The sequence below is a fragment of the Belonocnema kinseyi genome, chromosome 6 (assembly GCF_010883055.1).
Source record: "Belonocnema kinseyi isolate 2016_QV_RU_SX_M_011 chromosome 6, B_treatae_v1, whole genome shotgun sequence".
NCBI lineage: Eukaryota > Metazoa > Arthropoda > Insecta > Hymenoptera > Cynipidae > Belonocnema > Belonocnema kinseyi.
In genome coordinates, this window is record NC_046662.1 from 144,310,473 (window position 1) to 144,331,634 (window position 21,162).

General features: G+C 35.6%; 1 protein-coding gene across 7 annotated transcripts in view; it reads left to right on the plus strand.

Annotated features, from left to right (window-relative positions):
• The window catches only part of LOC117175154 (F-box/LRR-repeat protein 7), a 505,186-nt gene that overhangs the window by 401,975 nt on the left and 82,049 nt on the right, over positions 1-21,162 (plus strand). Inside the window, exon 7 of one of the 7 annotated variants that reach the window (XM_033364747.1) lies at positions 2,084-2,128. The exons of the other annotated variants lie outside the window; for them this stretch is intronic. Coding sequence (XP_033220638.1) covers positions 2,084-2,099 — 16 coding nt within the window. The 3' untranslated portion in view covers positions 2,100-2,128. Of the gene's footprint in view, positions 1-2,083; positions 2,129-21,162 lie in introns of those variants that run through there. 7 annotated transcript variants of the gene reach the window in all.

Below are 21,162 nucleotides of genomic sequence, written 5' to 3' on the forward strand. Positions count from 1 at the left end.
CACTGAGAATCCCCCAATGTCTATGCGTATTCGAATGCATATGTCTCGCGTCTACCTTATACATTATATCCCCCTGTATCCGCAAGTCGGGTAATCTTCCTCACTAGCCCTTGCGTTGTATTCTGGGAATGCGCAATCATTAACTTGAATCAACCTATTTGAATTTTATTTTCAAACGCTCAGACTTGATGTCTATTTCGAAAGAATTAATTCATAAAAAATCAAATAAGAAAGTGAGTTTTAGTGCATGCCTGCCAGCCTGGATAGAGCCTTACTGAGTTTTCATCGTATTATATATAAAAAACTTGAGAATTATGTGTGTCTGAAAAAACACTGCGTTGTACGGATCAAGGCTTATCACTCAGTGTATGATCATATGCGCATGTCCAGTATGCAATTTCTACGATAATCGTAAGTTATTAATTAAGATTATTTAAAATTTATTAAAAATAACTTTTAACTAATTGAAATAAATTATAACTAATAAAACTAAAATAACAATAATTAAACTAGTCTGAAACTAATTAAAACAATATGAACCTAATTAAATGAAGTAGCATATGTCTATCATTTTTCATCATAACTTTAAGATTGTAGTCCAATTTCATTCTTTCTGGTATTGAATTTTTGTTAAGGACAGCATTATTTTGCTTTAAGACTTCACGCAGCTGTGCAATACATGAATTATGACTGTCATGAATTTCATCATTAGTCTTAATATCAATTCAAATCAGTTTAAAAATGTCATGAGACAGTTTGAGCATAACAACTTCACGGCTGGTAGATTGTCCATGGCTATTCATATTGAAAGAGACATTCTGCTCTTTTCGCATGAGAACATCTTATGCCTCTTCAAGTTATCTTCTCGTAAAAAAGCTTTCAGGCAATTTGGATCAGTAAAAGTCATCTTGATACTGGGCAGAGGTTAATTGACGATCATATCCGAACACGTCAATGCAAATTTCAAAACTAACGTTTCACTCAACTGCACTCTCTTTATATGTGATTTAAGCCTCTTGCAACTCTTTAATGATGGAGAATATTTCATTCCTGTGACTTAGATTACCTGCTGCTTGTGATACTAACAGTAAAAGAAGACGTTCGACTAGCTCATTTGGTTCAGCCGAACAAATTTTTCCTCGTATTAGAGTCTTTTCTTGCTTCCATAAGGTCCACCAAAACTTATAGGTATATCACCAATCATCAGCGAACCAGCACCCAGTTTACGCACACCATTCACCATATCCAAATACTATATAATTTTCTTATTCATCTTCCATTTTATCTTTCTCTTCATCTTCATTTTCATCTTTTTCAATTTTATTTTTCATTACTTTATTTTTTTTGATTGTTATATCTGATACATCTAGTAGTTTTTGCTTAAATGTCTCTCTTAAAATAATTTGGTAGCATCTACTGTTGATGATTGTTTATGTGGAAAAAGTTTTACTATAATATTTTGATATTTTTTAGTGTGGTTTGAGCGATTACGTGAAGTAGGTCTATAATTATTCTTGTGTGCATTTATAGCTACGAGAATTTCTTCATACTTATTTAAATCATCAGGGCTTACATAAATTTCATCAGGTTCTTGTTTAAACAAAAGTAGCAATAAACCAGTGGTTTTTATATAAAACTTTTAGGCAACCTTAATATATTTTCTACTAAAGCTTGTAGGTGTATCGTCAATCATCAGCGAACCATCCCTAAGTTTTCGCACACCATTAACCATATCCAAATAATTTTTCCTATTGTTATTTAATCGGCCAATAAATTTATTTGTCAACTTGTCATGATTTTAAAGGGGTGTACAATTTTCTTCAATCATAGTATTATTATGCTCCTGATCACCATAATCAATATCATCATCAGCAGTCATAAAAAAATTATAATTTTCTTTTGCATCTTCCTTTTTATCTCTCTCTTCATCTTCCTTTTCGTTTTTTTTAATTTTATTTTTCATAACTTCATTTCGTTTAATTTTTTTATCTGATACATCTAGTAGTTTTTGTTTAACAGTCTTCTAGATTTGACTGAGCATTTCTCGTTCCTTTTAAAAGATGTTGATGAATTGATGTTTTAGACTATACTACGAGTAACTTAGTCGCAATAATGGGCTCTTATTTATAAGAGGATGAGGAGGGTGAGGAGGAGGTGGAGCATAAGGAGGAGGTGGAGGAGGAGCCTGAGTGTCAAACAAGTAATAATAAATTGCGCCAAAGGAATATAATATATCATTGAATTCTTTCATAAATCTACGTTAAGATTTTTTTTATTAGAAATGTAATCTACTAAAACTAGTTAAAGTTTGTTGCTGAATAAAAATGGATATTAAAAGCCTAAAACTCTGTGTATTTAATCTTAATACCCTATTCTCATTATTTATTTTATCATTATGTTTTCCTAATTGGTTTAAATCTACTTAATTTCACTATATTTTTCTTGTTCAAATGATTTTTAACTTAATTCAATTAAGCTAAACTTGTTTGAATTAGTCTGAGACTAGTTTAATTATTTTTATTTCGGTTTTATTAATAATAAGTTAGGACCCGTGCCCAAATTACTTAAGTTTGTTTTCTGAAATTTTGAACCACGTACCCCCGCCTGTAAGGGTCTGTAAGTTTTTATCCCCCCCCCCCTATCTTACGTAACTTTTTTCGCGATTTTTTCGCGATAAATCACAAATTACTGTTACCTTTACATTATTAAATAATATAACATTTCTTTGAGTACATCAATTAATATTCAAATTTGAACAAGAATATATTAAAACAATCTCTCTATACTCTAATATGCTATTTTAGTTAGTTGTTCACTGATTTGTAAGCCCGACATTTACAGGTAGACACCGGCTGACGGGAGCGAACGTCCCCTTTCACTGCATGGTCTACGGATCTATCTCCTCTTCTACTGCTCCCCCATAAGAAATTTCAAGCCCCGCTCTACCCCGCCCTTTTTATTTTCCGCATTCTTAATTCACTGTATAAGATGCATACAATTTCTTGACCATGCTGCATCTCTATACGTGCAGGTTTCACTGCATTTTTTGATCGTGCAGAGTATCTAAAGGCTTCCATGTGTGACGTCGCTCCTTTTTTAGTGGCAAAATAATGTCCACATGTTATTCACACTCTGCTGTTTAGTTGAAAATGTACTGTCAGGTACTAGTAGTCATATGGCACTCTATAGGTAAGCTTTAAGGTCGTGGATTTTCAGAGCCTGAAGAGCTGATCTTTCGAAGAGGCAAGAATTTTGCAACATCTTTTTCGTCACTGGGATCTACAGCTACTGGCGATCCATCTAGTTTTTCTCTTTGCTTTAAACGACAAGGAGGTCAAAAGAAACCACTTGGTAAAATATTTCGTAGATTACTTAGCAGGGGCTTGAATCATTTAACGTTATTGCATTTCGAAGTCTGTAATCAAAGATTATGGGTAGGTACTTTAATAAATCATAATTTATTGAAAATAAAGAAACAGACATTCAGTTGTTTTTCCTGCAACTTAACTGCAAAAAAAATTGCGATTGATGTACATGATTTGCATACCAAACGTAACTATCACCTGGAGGTTTAGTGCTAATACAATGATTATTGTTCTCGGCAATTGAGGAGTATTGATCTAGCACCATCTCACTCCAAAAATTGGATTAATTTTCTCCAGCATTAGTACAATTATGTCGCTCTAGCACTTCATCGATGGTTTTGCCAGCGCTATCAAGATGAGTACCGTTAGCATCATGACGAAGAATAACCCCTGCAAGATCGCTACTAAGTGGGGCCATCCTTTTTTCTACTGGATTAAATGCACTGCGACCTGGTTCATTGGTGACGACAATTGTGACAACAATTTATTTTTCTTCTAATTAATTGAAACATAGCGTAATGTACAAAAGAATTTATTGCTAGAAGTTCGAAGGAAGCATATTTTCTTACCGGGGATTTTTGTCCGGTCCTCCATCAGCAGATATAACAACACTTGGTTTTACATGATCTCCAACTTTCATAATCAAATCAAATTCTTTTATATTCAAGAGACGTTTAAAATCAACTGCGCGACTAGCTGCAGTTGACGAGTCATGTTCGAAATTTCTAATGGAAATATATGTAGGCTCAAAATAACTGACGTTTTCTGGATTTCCTAGACCTTGAGATTTTATTACTATGCATGCGTAAACAGATGGGATCAGCTTAAGTCGTTGTGCTGTCAACTAATCGATGTCTAGAAATTGTACCCTGCACTTAACATACACCACCATGGGGGACTGCTTTTGGGTCACTGTCATGCCTATCATAACTTGTGATTTATCTTCATGAGATATAAAAGCAACCTGTAGTGGACCTAGCATGAATGCTAAGGATTCCACATAGCGAATTAAAGTTGTACAAATCAAACGTCAGCATGGGCTCTGTGATTATTATTGTGTGCCTTGCAAAGTCTTACTAGTACAGTGTCTACGTGTCTTTCACCTTTAAAGCTAGCAGAGATTTTTGGAAGAAGTCTTACATGTGTTGCATTCCTAGATATTTTAAACTCGTTTCTAGAAGTTTATTATGCAGGCCATCTAATGTTTGGCAAGTCCTGATTTCTTCTGTTCTATCACAATCATGTGCTGCGGCACTCAAGGTCACTGTGTTCATGATGGCTTAAAAAATCGCGACCTGATCTACCTCAACTCGTGGTCTTCCATTATTCGTAGAATTTTTATTATTAGAAAGAAGCAGTTGCCTTTTTTTTTTAATCTTTGTACTTCTTTTGATAAGCAGCATTACGTTGTTTTATTCTGCGCCGAGATTTTATTTCTGCAGTTTATTCTGCACCGATATTACAATCTCGGGCCAGCATTTGAATATTTAGTTTTCTTTCCAAATCATAAACTTCAACAGCAATTTGTTCTTGTGAAGGTGTCGGATAAACTCTTTTCAAAACGTCAGATTATTGCAAAATATTTTCTGAAGCTCCTGTTAAAGTCACGTCCTTATTCGTTTATCTTTTAGAACAAGCAAGGAAGCGCGGGTTTCGAATCGGAGTCTTTACAAATGTCAGAAAAAGGCAAGCACGACTAGCAGTGAAGGGGAGGATAAAAGAAAAAGAAAGGCAGGGGGCGATGATTTAGAAAGGCAGCGGGATACGAAAAAGTTAGGATTAAACGGAAAGAACCAGAAAGAGATAACGGGGTAGGGGGAAGTTTAAAAAATTAGCAGCTCTCATAAAAGGGTTCCAGAGAGGATACAAGAAACAAATTGGATGATATGAATAGGGATATGAACAGGCTGGGAAACGATGTAAGGGGAGAAGTGAAAAGGGTAAGAGAAAATGGGAAGAATAGGATACCCGCTGGAAGGAGGAGAAAGACAATGTTTGCGGTAAGCTAGAGAGCATAGAGAATAGACAGAGAGAGGTTGGCGAACAGAGAATTATTGAGATAAAACAGTTTAAAGAACGGGTAAGCAATTTATATATTCCGAATGAGCATATGGGGAAGCAAACAAAGAATGAGAAAATGAAAAGAACGTGCAAAGTGAAAAATTGAAGAAAAAGCTGAGTAAAATTTAAATAAGCCTAGAAGGGGAAGAAAGAGCATAAAGAAAAAATAACTGAGTAGTTAAGCAACTGGAAGTGTAGAGTGAAACAGGTGAAGTGAAAATAAAAAATCTCTTGAGAGACATTAGATTGCAGATAAGGATAGAAGGAGTTAAGCGAATGGGAGCGACAAAGGAAAAAATAGAAGAAATGTTTCAAGTAAAAGTGGGGAATGAGGAGGAGGAAAAGAAAATTATGAAGGAAAAAAATTATTGAGAGAAAGGAGGGAAATATTTGAAGAAGATCTGACATGGAGGGAGAGGAAAAGGAGATGAAAAATAGAGCAGAGGGCTTGGGTAGGGAGGAAAAAGGGGCGCAAATTTGAGAACGGTAGGGGGAAGGGAGACAAAAAGAGTCTAGAAAGAAAAAACAGGGATTTCCAAATGTGTCAGGTTTGAAGGACAAGAATACAGGATTTTGGGGGAAGTTAGAAGAGTGGGATGTTATTGTGATAAGTGAAACCTAGGCAGATGAGAAGGACTGGAAGGGTATAAAAAGACTGTTACCAAAATTTTATCTGTAGATAATGCAAGACGCAAGAAAAGAACACGCTAAAGGGAGAGGGATAGGGGACATGGTTTCAGGGGTCAGAAAAAAATCAGTAGAAGTGAGAAAAGATGGGGATATGGAGGAAAAGGACGAAACAATAGTGAGAAGGATTATGTTTCGGTAAGTCAAAATAGCGATGGTTTGTGTATATAGAAAAAGAAGAGAAGATGAAGGCTGGAGGGTAATAAGGAAGTGGATGTAGGAGAAAAAGAGAGAATTGGTTTTAATAGGAGAAGAGTTAAATGTATGGAATGGCGAATAAGGGGGAGGGATTTACAGTAAAGAAATGGAGGCATATATGCATATAGGGGGCTTATAGGCGAGCTCATATCCATAGCAAAGTAGAAAAAGCGATCAAAGAAGTTAGGGTGTGGGATATGATAAATAGGCATGAAGGGGAAAGGAAGCACGTTAATGAAAAAATAGAAATGGAGGAATGGACATATTATTTCAAGAGTCTATTGGGGGAGAGCAAAATAAGATTAAAGGCGAAAATAGAATCAGAGTACAACGAAAAATGGAGTAAGGGGACGCAATAACAAGATAAGAAGTGGATGAGACATTAGATAGACTAAACAGAAACAAGGCAACAGGAGGAAATGGGATGGAGAACGCAGCGATGAAGTATGGAGTTAGGGATGTAGAAAATTTGCAACAAGGTCTGGAAAGGGGGAGGTTAGCCGAAAGAATGGATGACCGGAATAGCGATACCGTTTGTCCAAAAAGAGGGAGGAAAAAAAGTAGAGGTATACACAGGGATCACTTTCATGCCAGTAGGCTAAATATATGCAGAAATCTTATGAAAAAGGTTGGAGAGTCAAGCAGAACAAAGAGAGACTATCCCACACAATCAGATGGGATTTAAATAAGACATGGGAACTAAGATGGATTTTAGATGGTAATGAATATGGAGTGATGTGGATGAGGAAATAAGTAGAAGAAGAAGTAAGGGAAAGCAAGTGAGTAGGGCAGAGCCAAGTTAGTAATCCTGAAAAAGGGCAAAAAAAGAAAAAAAATGTTTTTAATATTGTAGAAAATGCATTTTTATGGCAACAGGAAGCGGGAGGCCTGGAAGATGGCCCATTTTTAGAATTAATGGTACTATTGTTTATACTACGCAATGCGAAAAAGTATAATATATATAGTAGTTGAGTTAGAATAAGGATGAAATTGTAAATATATGTACAGGGAGCGGGGCCCTCAAACCGTAAAAGGGACAGGTTAAATACGTACGTACAAACAAACTCATATACACACACACATACATACACACATACATACATACATAAATACATGCATAAATACTAGTAAATAAAACACTTACTATAATTCACATTTGTTAGAATGAAATTCTACTAATGCGAATTAGTAATTATTACTTACAGATCTCATCCTAAAATTTTGTTTTATCAACCAATAAAATAAATTAGAGACTCGTTGGTGATCGAATTGTATCAGAAATAAATCTAGACAAGATATTTTAGGCTAAAATTGTTATTCCATTTTTTTAAAACTATTCTATTTTAGAAATTGCTATCTCTAGATTTGATTTCCAAACTGGCATTCAATCAGCCTCGAAAATTAATTCTAATTCATTTCGATGGTATAAGTTCATCAAAAATAAATCTCGGAGAAATTCAACCTACCTGAATTTAATTAATAAAATATTCAGGGATTTTTTTGTATTTTAGAAAATTTTTTCTCTGGACCTCATCCTAAAATTTTGTTTAGTTAAACAATAAAATAAATTACGGACTCATTGGTGATAGAATTGTATCAGAAATAAATCTAGACAAGATATTTTAGGCCAGAAATGTTATTTCAATTTTATTGAAATTATGCTATTTTCGAAAAATGCTATCTCTGGATTTGATTTCCAAATAGGCATTTGATCAGCCTTTAAAATTCATTCTAATTGATTTTTATGATAAAGGTGTATCAAAAAGATATCTCGAGGAAATTTAACTTATCTGAATTTAAATTAATGCAATATTTAGGGATTTTTTTGTATTTTAGAAAATGTTTTCTCTGGACCTCACCCTAAAATTGGGTTTAGTTAAACAATAAAATAAATTACAGACTCGTTGGTGATAGAATTGTATCGAAAATAAATCTAGACAAGATATTTTAGGCCAGAAATGTTATTCCAATTTTTTTTGAAACTATTTTATTTTCGAAAAATGCTATCTCTGGATCTGATTTCCAAACTGGCATTCAATCAGCCTCGAAAATTAATTCTAATTCATTTTGATGGCACAGGTTTACCAAAAAGATATCTCGACGAAATTTTACTTGCCTGAATGTTAATTAATAAAATATTTAGGGATTTTTTTGTATTTTAGAACATTTTTTCTCTGGACCTCATCCTAAAATTTGGTTTGACCAACAAATAAAATAAGTTAGAGACTTGTCAGTGTAGCAGAAACAAATGTAGAAGCGATATTTTGTGCAAGAATTTTTATTCCCATTTTTTCATAAGTTTTGCTATAATTATTTATTTATTTACACTTGTCTATAGAACATTCGGTACATACAAGGATAGTTTCGTAGGGATATCTAAAAACATAAAGCTCGTATAGCCAGACGCATAAACATACATAAATACAAGGTTAAAACTATTATAAGCTATCTAATGGTCTCCAACGCTCGCTGATAATCTTCACAATTAAGTTAACAAATTTTCTAACAGTGGCAGGGTGAACGGAAGACAATACAGCTAACCATTTATCGGAGGGGTGTATATCTGTAGGCTTGGTGGGAAACTTAGACTCAAACAAGTCCTGACAAGCCGGGCAATCAGATAAAATGTGGTACAAAGTCTCATTATCGAGGTGGCAAATCCTACATCTCTCTTCTATATTAAAAACATACTTTCCACGGTCAATTAGAATTCGGCAAACATGTATATTTGATAGTCTGAGCTGTGCAAAGATTCTTTTATAAAACAGAGGTATTCGCATGAGTCAATATGATTGTGTGCCGGATTGCATCGCTAAATGCGGAAAAATGAGTAAGCTCTTAGACAAGGCGAGACGCTCGCCATCAAGGATCTCTAGGTAGGACTTACAGCTCCCAAGAACTATCTCTCGATCAGAGCTAATGGAGTTGAATGTGAGGTTCTCCCATCTATCCACCAAACCACTTGCATTGAAAAAAACCCGGATCTGGGAAAACCAATTAAATTTGTTGTAAGGGTCTTTTACTGCCAGTGACCTCAGTCTCTCGAAACACAATCTTGGGTACCGTGAACTATCCATTGTCGAAATTTTAATTGACCAAGATAAAATATTTTTTAAGACCGTGTGAGATAAATGCAAAGAACCAGTTTCTAATCTCACCGCGTAGTCAGGTGTATTGTTGGGCAGGGATAAAAGTTTCTTAAAAAAAGAAAGCTGTACTCTCTCTATAACTTCCAAATGATTTAGGCTCCAAACCTGCGAACCATACAGTAGTGTAGTTACGGAGAGGCTCTGGAATAATCTAATGTAAGTATTCCACGAATCAGCTCTGACCGAGTGGATTGTCCTTAGGATTGAGCTGACGGCTGTATTCGCAGCACTAACGGACTTCCTTGCAGCGGGTAGAAAGGAGCATGAACCCGAAAGAGGGGTACCTAAATAAGTATATTGTTTAACTACTTCGATCCGGGAATCGCCGAATTTAACAGATTTAAATTTCCTAGCAGATGAATTCGCTGATTTAGAAAAAATTACAATTTTAGTTTTTTCCGTGTTCACAAAAAGATGATTTTCTTTGCAATAAGAATTGAGTGCTTCCAGTTTTCTGTTTAACTCAACCGGGGTATCTGCAAAAAGAACATAATCATCCGCAAAACCAAGCAATAATATTTCAACTAAACTATTTACGGAGACGCCTCGACAACCTTGCTGGATTAAATAGTCTTCTAAATCGGTGATGAAAAGAAAAAATTCGAACGGGCTTAAAACTTCACCCTGAAGGACACCCTGCGTGACCTTGACAAATTTAGTTGATCCCTTGCCAGTCTTAATACAAGTTGTCGCAGAAGAATGAAAGTGCTTCAGAATATTAATTATTTTAGTGCTAAGGCCCAAAGAGTCAGAAAATACAAATCTTTTAGTGTAATTGAAATTTACTCGAAATGTTATTTTAGTGCATTTCATTGCGTTATCGTTTAAGCTCAAATCATGTCGTTAGAAATGAAAACACCAATACCGTAAATTTTATTTCAGAATCCCTAAATATTTCATTAATTTAAATTCAGGCAAATTAAATTTCTTCGAGATATCTTTTTGATAAAACTATACCATCAAAATGAATTAAAAATAATTTTAGGCTAACCAATCTCCAGTCTTAAGATAAGGTCTAGAGATAACGGTTTTCCAATAATGTTCATTGAAATGAACCAGCTGAAATGCACAAAATCCATCTGCATTTCCTGATGTGTATTTCATCTATGATCGATCTGTGAAAAAAAAAACAATGGAAATCAGTTATTAATTTCAGGAATAAAGTGTTACTTATTAAAGTTATGAATAAGTCAGGATTGTTAAATAATTATTAAGTAATTATTGTTTAAATTATTACTGCCGAGACTGTCAGTAATAAATATACAAAACCACAAAACATTTCTCTGGTAAAGAATAATCAATCGAAAGTATAATATACATGCGGGCCGATCTGTCAGTATTTCGAGGTTATGTTCACATTCACCTTTTCACCCAAATCGCTGTAAGGAATTGTAAGTAATGTCAATTGAAAGTTTTCGCATGTAATATTTTATTCAATTTATTTACAAATATACCTTCTGTTTGTAACATACCTTTTTTATTTTGCAAATAAGCATTAAACACAATTCACTCTTCGCCCACTAAAATCGCAGAATATTATTACCATTTTATAGTATTTGTCAGTCAGCAGCCATTCCATAACATTATTGGCACAGAAGAAAACTGACGTTCACTTCTCAGGTCATTTGTCTCACTTCATTATCAATTAAACACTTTTATTATTTGTAATTACTATGTAACATAACCTATGTTGTTTTGATACTTGTATCCATTTGAAGTTTCGAACGAAACCATGGAAACTATGATAAACTTGATACGAAGATACACGGACTTGGCAGAATGGCCGATCCAAATGCAATTTTAAAGGCGCGAAATATGAAAATACCCCTGTATAAAGGCTTCTCCCCTGCTGTTGTTCAATTCGGGTAGCATTCAGATCGCCATGTATGTAAGCCCCAGCGTGTCCACCCTGTATAATACGGTGAAAGCTCAGTCATTCTCTTTCCAAAATGACTGGCATGAACTAAATCTGACTTTTTAAATGATTTTTTTCATATGAATTAATTCCTTCACAATAGGCATAAAGTCTGAGCAAGTGAAATATAAATTCAAGCAGGTTTATTCAAGCTAATTATCGATCCTCTTAATTTCGAAAAACGATAGAATGGACATGAAAGAATGAGAGACGTTTTAGAACTTTAATTTTGATTTTCTATCAATCTTCTTGCTTATCTAACATGGTAGAAAAAGAGGTTCGAATGACTTTAGTGATCGGATTCCCAGTGTAGAAAATCTTGGCGCAGCACTAGAGGAAACGCGAGTTGCAGATACGGGGGGAATTCTATGTATAAAGTAAACGCGTGACATATATGCAGGCGAATACCCGTGAATGTTGGGAGATTCCCTATGCACGCCACACACAAATACACATACATATTCTGACGGGGTACCATACACCCTGCACAAAAACATTAAAAATATGAATACTCAGCTTCTAAAACTTCGCTTGGGAAATTAGTTTATAGTAGCGAATAAAAATGTATTTATTTTTAAATGTCAGCCTCGAGAATTCCATACTAGATAATATATATTTTTGGCTTAATTTTGCTATAACGCATTGAATCATGTTCTGTTGAGTTAAATTTAAACAAGATGGATCACCACCCATAATAATCGAGCTGTCAGATTATACGTCATACAGGATACTAGCCATGGACCAAGAAGAGGAGATTTCGCAGCCCATGCGCAGCGAAAAATTTTCCGCCCGCACAATAGTAGTAGGAGAAACAGGATCATGCGGCCGCGAAAAGTTTGCGCATTGCTACAAGGAAACGAACTGGAAGCTATCCCACTTCCTTGCGGCTTCTCTCATTCTACCAATCTTCAGTTGCAATCTTCTAACACAAGTGTTGTTCCGACGAATGAGTATTGCCTTGAAGGCTCGCACTCAAGGTAAAAACAATATCCGATTGATCTAAATAGAAAAAGAACCAAATGAGAGGTGGAAACGTTTCCAGGTAGGCTACTTTTAATTACTTCTGTCTGATATATTTATATTGTCGCGATTCAAGTTCATGTGCCGAAGTGATAGGCACATTTCGTTGAAATCTGTTGGTTGCTGACCTTGGTCAACGTCATGCCTAACGCTTGAAAATATAGATAGTCGAGTCTTTGTCTTTGATTAATCTGGTGGTTACTTGGATCACCCAAACTTTAAAATTAAAGGTAAATGGCGTCACTTTAAGAGTTCATGAAAGTCAGTGATTAATCTTGAGGCCATGTGGATCACGAAAATATCATAAAGTAAATTTAATTAAAATGGCGTCGATTGAGCTATAGTTTTCCAACAATTTTGGAACACAATTCCCCCTATTTAAAATTACAGGGTATGGATAACCTAATTATATAGTATAATCAGTTCCAATATATAGTGTTCCACTTTTCATTTAACTTTGCACTCTTGTATCTTTACTTATCCCGCCACTCCACCCGAGCTGCCGAGCGTGACCTAACCACACAGTCGGTTAAGTAAAAATCAATATTTATAAATTTTGCTAGTTTTAGGTTAAAACTACCTTCCGAAAAAAAATCTTCTTGTCAAAATACCAGAAAACATAAAACTCAAATAGTATACTGCATATTAGCTTATTAAGTTGTGAAGAGAACGAGACGAATATTTATCCTCAGACCAATTCAACTGAATTATATGCATCATACTATTGTAGTTATATATCTGCTGGTAGTCTGACAAGAAGACTGATAATTAGAATGAGATGTAATAAAATGCATGTTGATCCAAGCTAATGATTGTGCATGCGCAGAGTTTTGGGAGGCAGATCACTGATATTTCATTCTACTGTTTGAATCGGACCTCTTAATTTTGAAAAACGACAAGAATAAGTTTTTTTGATTAAACAATGCTGGAACCGTTCAAATCGCACTACATAAGGAAAGACGTTTTTAAATCTAAGTTTCAAATTTTACCACACCTCGTTGTGGTTCACATCGTAAAAAGAGAGATCCTATCGACTTCAGGCATCGATGTCCCAGTGATGTCTGACAGAGCATCAGTTCAAAGGTCGATTTATGCATTACCGACTGTTGATATTAGTTTTTGTTAATTTGACAGTGGTTCCATCTCTTATTTGTAGATATTTACTTTTGATTGGTGAGGCACGCTCCTGTTATAGCGACAGAGGCTTGATCTGTGGCTGAAGATGTGCATTACCGATGGACCCTGTTTTACCGACCTTTTGCAAAATTATAATATAACCTACCGATCTCTCTGTTCAGCTACTGATAGTAACATTGCCTTCTGCCTTACCGATATACAGCCAAATGATAATACAGGATGTCAAAAAAGTAGGGGAACACGCCTGCAACTTCTTGAGTGTGTTATTTTCTACAAAGGTCAAGGTCATTCCCATAGTAACTTTTAACAAGGAACCTGATTAAAATATGCATTAGGTCATATGTTCTGGATGACCTTAAAGGTCACCTTAAGGTCATTTCAAGTCAAACAATATTTAATGGCTATAAGAAATGCATCATTGAATAATATTCCATTGCGGACAATTAACGTAAATAATTCCATTAAAATATAATTGACCTTAAGTTGACCTCGAAGGTCATTGGAAATGTCGTGTTGAACGTCACTAGTGCATGTGACTTGTTAAACTCAATAACTTTGGTCGTTACGAAAAAAGTTTGAAAGCTTCTGTTCCAAAGGCAAGTAGACCTCGTATAAGGTAAAATGATATCTAAGTGACCTTTATCGTTGAATTCTACTTATGACCTAAATATATATTTTATTATACGAGTTTTTTCATTTTGATTGCCGAGAACAAAATGGAGCTTTTCATTATAAAAAATGACCTTGAAACAACCATAAAGGTCATCCCTTATGTCAAAATTAAGGTCTTCATCACGTTTATTACGAGCCACTCACCTGTTTTTCCGAGCGATGGTAAAAATATAATATACGCAGTTATCGACTTACCCGTTTTTCCGACTCATAGTAATAAACTGTTTTACTGATCTATGGTAACTTCGCATACAACAGAAACTTATATTGTTAACTTAGTAGGAATATTTGTTACCAACCTGACTGTTTTACCGACTTAGTACAAAAAACAACCTCAAAATTACCGAAATATGTTTTACCGACCGATGGTAACCGGGACCAGATGATATCAAGACCTTTTGGTGGAAGAAGTTTTCTTAAACCCATCAGCATTTAGCCCGTATTTTCACCTCATATTTAAAGTTTAAAGAGCCAATTTCCTGAGTGGTTGGTAGAAGGGCGTACAATACTCCAGCTTAAAGCTTAAAGGTTCATCCGCAAATTGTTAGGTGCATAGAGTGATTGATGCCCCTTTGGAAAACCAGATTTACTATCTTATCTGTAAGAAATCGTGTGACAACTAACAAGGACACGTTTCAGAGAGGTGTCTTTCAGAGCGACACCATGAGCCAACTCCTCTTTTGCCTCAATTTATTGCAAATATCTCTAGCACTGCGCCATTCCGACGGGTACTTCTTGGAAGCGAGGAAAACTTAACAGCATCCCTGAAGACCCTGAGCTCTTCGACAGAAACGCCATACAATACTTTTGCGCTGAAGAGACTTATATATACCTGGGCGTGCCACAGAGCCGGATTCAGGAAGTGACATCTATAAAGGATACTCTCCGAAGCAGATACAAACGTCTCATCCGGCAGATTTGTCTTCCGCACAGTCGGCGAGGAACAAAGTACTTGCAACGAACATGCTTGCCGTCCTGGTAGTAATTAATTGATTTGGAGTGGTACCATGGCCGAAGAACGAGCTCAAATCCCTTGATATCGGGACACGAAAGATTATGCATATGAACAGAAGCAAGCATCTAAAATCTTCTGTTCCATGACTTAACATCTCACGCCGGCAAGGTGGTCGCGTAATGTTGAATATTGAATGTCTTCACAACAGTATTATTCTGGGTAAAGCACATAGAGTCACAAATCGAAGAGACGCCCTTCTTAAAATGGTAAGGAAGCACGAAGAAGTGGGCAAAGGAGCGTTTCTGTACAGTGCAGCGCAGGAGCCTGCTGAAACACTCGGACTTAACTTCAGTATTAGGGGTGAGCAAAATGAATAAAATCTTATCTATCTTGAGCACTCACTCCTGAAAGCCCGGATTAAGAAAGCACAAGGTGATAACTTCCGTGAACAGTTTCTCGATAAGAGGATGCACGGTATCTTCGACAGAATTGTGAAGGATCAGTCAATTTCGTGTGAGCTAACTTTAGATTTTCTTAAATCACCGGGATTGAAGCCTGGCCCGGAGGGTTTCATTTTGGCAAATCAAAGACGGTATCATTTCCACCTTAACATACCGTCGCCATATTTTGAGCCAAGAGGCACAATGCCGCACTAACTGTGCTTTATTACCATTTCTGTCACTCTTACGGCATTAACCTTAATATCGCTCCTCTAAATGCTCCTAGGGAAATCGTGTCAGTTGTCCAGAATATAAAGTGCCGCATATACTGAAACCTTCTGTTTTCGACAATCGTTTCTGTTGCACACTCGGGCCAGACATGGTTCTTCTTGACTACAAGAAGCGAACAACGTTCGTTATCGAATTTTCGGCACCAGCTAACAAAAACGTCACAGCCAAGGAGAATGACAAGAGAGGTATAGAGACCTTATAAGAGAGTTGCAACGATTGTACCCGGAATATTCTGTTAAACTAATCGTCCTTATCATGTTACAGACTGTAAGTACTGTAACCACTTATCTCATGGTCGTGAGGCGTGGTTGTGGCTGAAATTTTACCGCAATTTCGCTGGGAGCGGGTGCAATTTTTCAGATTAGTACCTGCTCCCGTCACAATCGTGCAGTGTTTCTCATGACAAATTTATACATACAAAAAAAGCGTAAGAGGTGGGAGGTGTTTCACGGAATCTCGAGCTCTTGTGCCAAAGACTGATTTCTCGGGTATCTAAAAACTCAATTATTAGAAATAATAACTCCCGGATTTTTCCTTCGATGGTTTCATTAAAAAGAGCAGCTTAAAAATATTGAAATGTGTAAAAACCTTGATTTCGATTTTTTTGAATAAGCCCACTTTCTTTGGCGCATGTCACTAACACACGAAGAAATATATATATAGGCAATTTCATGTCAATCGGGTCACCTAAATATCTCGTAAACGAGTTTTTTGTTTTTCACCAAATTTGATATAGATAACACAGGCCGACGAATTTTAAAGCCAGAGACCAGACCTAGCATTTCCGAAGGAATTTGATTTATTAGGATATCTTTATTTTTCACCAAAATATTGTAATTTGAAAATTTTTATTTTAGCGTTTTAACCCATTAACGCTGAGGTGTTCAGATTTATACAACGCATTCTCTATTGCTGACGTACGATATTTTTTCTTCAAAATATTATCGCAGGGGTTTTAGAGGGTGCTCTTTCTATTGGCGTTGTCAGTTTTTTGTTATAACCCCTAGAAGAGCAAATATGGCGGCCACAATTTAGAGCTTTAAAAAAGAACAAAGGATCCTGCACAAAATACCAAGAAAAAAGCGTGCAGTCGTTTGGAACCAAACTTCGCTCATTGATAAAACAAAAGAAGACGGACTGCGCGGAATGCTACTGCGTACTCTGTGTGCATTCTAATGTTTATATTCGCTGTATGTGCGAGCCGTTCTACGGCGCAGTCAGTCTTAGATCCCTGGCTGGCTCACTGAGCTGGCGACGCTTTTATGACCTGTTGTGCGTAGGTGATGAAATTCGTTTTTTGCTACCCTACTTTCCGTCTTAGAGATCACGTTTGAGTGGCGGGCTAACGTTTGGATGCGTATGTAATAAAATTCTTTTTGTATTTAAAATCTGTCTAGCGGTTACATTTCGTGTCGATCGTGATTTTTGTATATAGTGAGTTTTAGAATTTTCACGTTACTGTTCATAATATGAAAGAAATTAGTTCAAGAACTCCTTGCGCTAAGAAAGTTAACACGTTTTTTCACGTTTATGGAAAGTATGAAACGGAGAAATACCGTAGATCAATTAATGATTCGATAAAAACGTCATACTTCAACTGTTATGCGACTTCAATGAAAAATTTGGATGAACCGTGGGTACCAACCTCAATTTGTCATGCTTGTAGATTAAATTTGTCAAATTATGAAGATGAAAGTACCAAGACATAGACTGTTATTCAAACACCTGTTTGGCATAAGTCCAACGATCATGATACTGATTGTTACTTTTACTTATGACAAACGGGAGGTTTTTCGAAAAAGTATTTGAAGGAGATCGTTTACCCTGATTTAAAAAGTGTTACACCAGCTAATATTGGTATTAGAAATCACTCTGAAAACAAAAGTGACCGATCAACTCACGAATTAATGGATACTGACGATCCAAATGCAACTAAAGATTCTTCTTTGGAAGAATCAGATGATAAAAGTCCAAAATTTGTTGACCAAGATGGATTAGACGATTTTATACGTGACCTTGATCTTCCAAAAGATAAAGCTGAGCTTTGCACTTCAAGACGCAAAGAGAGGAAACTATTATTAGCTGGCATTAGGGTAACTTTTTACAGAAATAGAGAAGAAAAGTTTAGCAACTACTTTTCAATGGACAGTGGGATTGTGTATTGTAATGATATCGAAGGACTCATTAATATATATAATGGAGATAAGCACGCTGCAATGCCAGTAGTTCACTCAACTACACTGAAAGACTCTTATGATACTTTCAAATTACTCCTGATAAAAATAAAATACAATGTCCATAATTGGCTTATTTGTGGTGAATTCAAAATGAAATCTTATAATAGGTTTACAGTCAGGAAACATTGAATACCCTTGTTTTCTTTGCCTTTGCGACAGTCATGCATGGGATGAACATTGGATAACGGAGAAATGACCAGACAGATTAGGGGCCATCCATATACCACGTGGACAATTTGGGGAGAAGGGGGAATAATAGAATTTTTATTTTTATTTTAATTATATATTTTTTTCACGACTTTTTCTTTGCAATTTGAATCATGTTTAAGCTCACGTTCCTAAGCTAAGCTGAATTTTTTCAGCCAATTCATCGCTTCTTTTGGACTTTTTGTATTCCGGGAGCTCGCGACAATTCTGTAGACGTCATTTTAGTACTCACTAAAATTTCAGATTCTTTTGTTTTCCTAGTCAACAGTTCGAAATTCGTTGACTGACTAACACTGTTGGTGCATTTTCTAACAATTTATCGTTAAACTGGTCAAAAATTCGAGTGAAAAAACGTCATTTTAGTACTCTTGAAACCCACGTGGAATGATTGTTTGAATGCTGCAAACTAACAAGACGTTTGATTGGCAGCTGCTCGGTGCTGCCAAAGTTGACTGGCAGACTGTCATACATGTAAAAAATTTGAGTGAAAAAACTTCATTTTAGTACTCTTCAAACACACGTGGAGTGATTGTTTGAATGCTAAAAACTAACTAGAAGTTTGACTGGCAGCTCCTGAGTGGTGCCAAAGTTGACGGGCAGATTGTTAAGCATATAAAAAATGACAGGATGGAAATTAGAACAGTGATTTTCTTACACCTGAAGCATTATGGAGATGATTCTTTAGGTGCTAAAAAGTGAGACAATAATTGATTGGCTGCTCCTCAACTAAAAAAATTTGACTTTGTTCTAACAATCATTTCCAATGGGTTTCAAGAGTATTAAAATGACATTTCTTCTTTCGAATTTTTGGCATGTATGACAGCCTGCCAGCCAAGTGTGGCACCACTCAGGCGCTGCCATTCCAACTTCTTGGTAGTTTTTAGCATTCAAACAATCGTTCCTCGTGGGTTTGTAGAGTACTAAAATGCCGCTTTTTCACTCAAATTTTTGACATTTTTTTTTTGACAGTCCCAAGTCTTGCCTTACCTGAATGGGAAATCGTACGTCTTGCCTTCATTGGCTGGGAAATTCAAAAGCTTACCATAATTGGCTGAGAAATCTAAAGTCTTGCCTTAATTGGCTGGAAAATATTAAGTACTTTCTTGCTCAGCTAAACAATCCCAAGTCCAGCATTAAGTCGCCGTTAATGGGTTAATAGGCTAAATTGAAAATTTTCATTTCAAAGTTAGCCCACCTGTAGTATGGAATTCAATTATTTCATGAAATATAAACGACTGAATTCGCTGCTCCCAGGGTTAGGTGGGTTAGCCTGCTTATGATATGGTAGGGGTGATTTCTGGGTTAAGTTGGATTAGCAGGTAGGTGGATTAACCCATTTGTGACATGTAACTTCATTATTCCAAAAAAAATATGCGACTAAACTTATTGTTCTCAGGGTCGGGTGGGTTAGCATGCTTGTGGCTTGTTAGGGGTGGTTTATATCCCTAGGAAACGGCTTCCGTAGAAATAAAAAAACACGGGTTCTATATTTTTTATTGTTTAATCAATGTGCAAAGTTTGGTTCCAAACGACTGTACGCTTTTTTGTTGGTATTTTGTGCGGGATCCTTTGTTTTTTTTTAAAGTCCTAAATTGTGGCCGTTATATTGGATCTTCTATGGGTTACAACAAAAAACTGACACCGGCAATAAAAAGGGCACCCTCAAAAACCCCTGAGATAATATTTTGAAGAAAAAATATCATACCGTCAGCAATAGAGAATGCGTTCTATAAATCTGAACAGCTCAGCGTAATGGGTTAAAACGATCAAATAAAAAATTTCAAATTACAATATTTTGGTGAAAAATGAAGATATCCTAATAAATCCAAGTACGTTTGAGAGGCGAAATAATAAAAAACGTGGTTTTTTACATGCTCTTCAGGTACACCATTTTTAATGTGAAAAAACATCGATTAGCCCGCGATTATTATTCAATTTGATATTTTTGGTGTTGCTGGCAATGAATATGGCGGCTAAAAAAGTGTTATATAATAACATTTTTGAGTACGCTTAATCCATACATGAAATTAGTTTCGCCAAATCGTTTTGTTTTAACAATATGTTTAACCAAATTATTACAAGAACAACATTTTTGGAATAAAAAATGTCAGAATTCCATTCGATGTCAAAAATAACGTACATCATAGTATTGAAACTAATGGCATATTTAAACGCATGAATGATATTGATGATAGTCTAAACCCGGGGAAATGCGGAAAATTGTTGTTACCTTTCTTATAAGTAATTGAATATGTTATACGAAACGTTATATGCGACGCGTTTAAATATTCCATTAGTTACAATACTATGCCGTACACAATTTCTGACATAGAAACTAATTATGACATTTTTACACAAGAAAATGTTTTTTATCCAATAATTTGTTCAAACAGAGTGTTGAAACAAATTAATTTTTAAAGACAAATCGCATGTTTGGATTACGCGTAATCAAAACCCCCTTAAATAATTGATTTCGTATTTGTATTTTCTGTGCGTTTCTTATGAACATAAACAGTTTTATTAAATTTACAAAATGTATTATTTTTTTAATTAAACACCCGAATTAAAGACATAAAAGAACTATTGCGGATGTAACGTTTACCATTCAATTTTAGTCTGGTATTTGCTTGGCAAAATTAGCTAATAACGCAACAATTTGTTTAAACAAATTGTTTAAACAAATCAATTTTTCAAAGTATTGGAAAATTTTAAATCAGCGGTACCTGAAACTCTTAAAACTATATCTGGTTTATATGATTCGTGAAAAAAAATCTTATGGTCCCAAAAAACCCGTTTACGAGTTATTTAGGTGGCCTGATTGACATAGA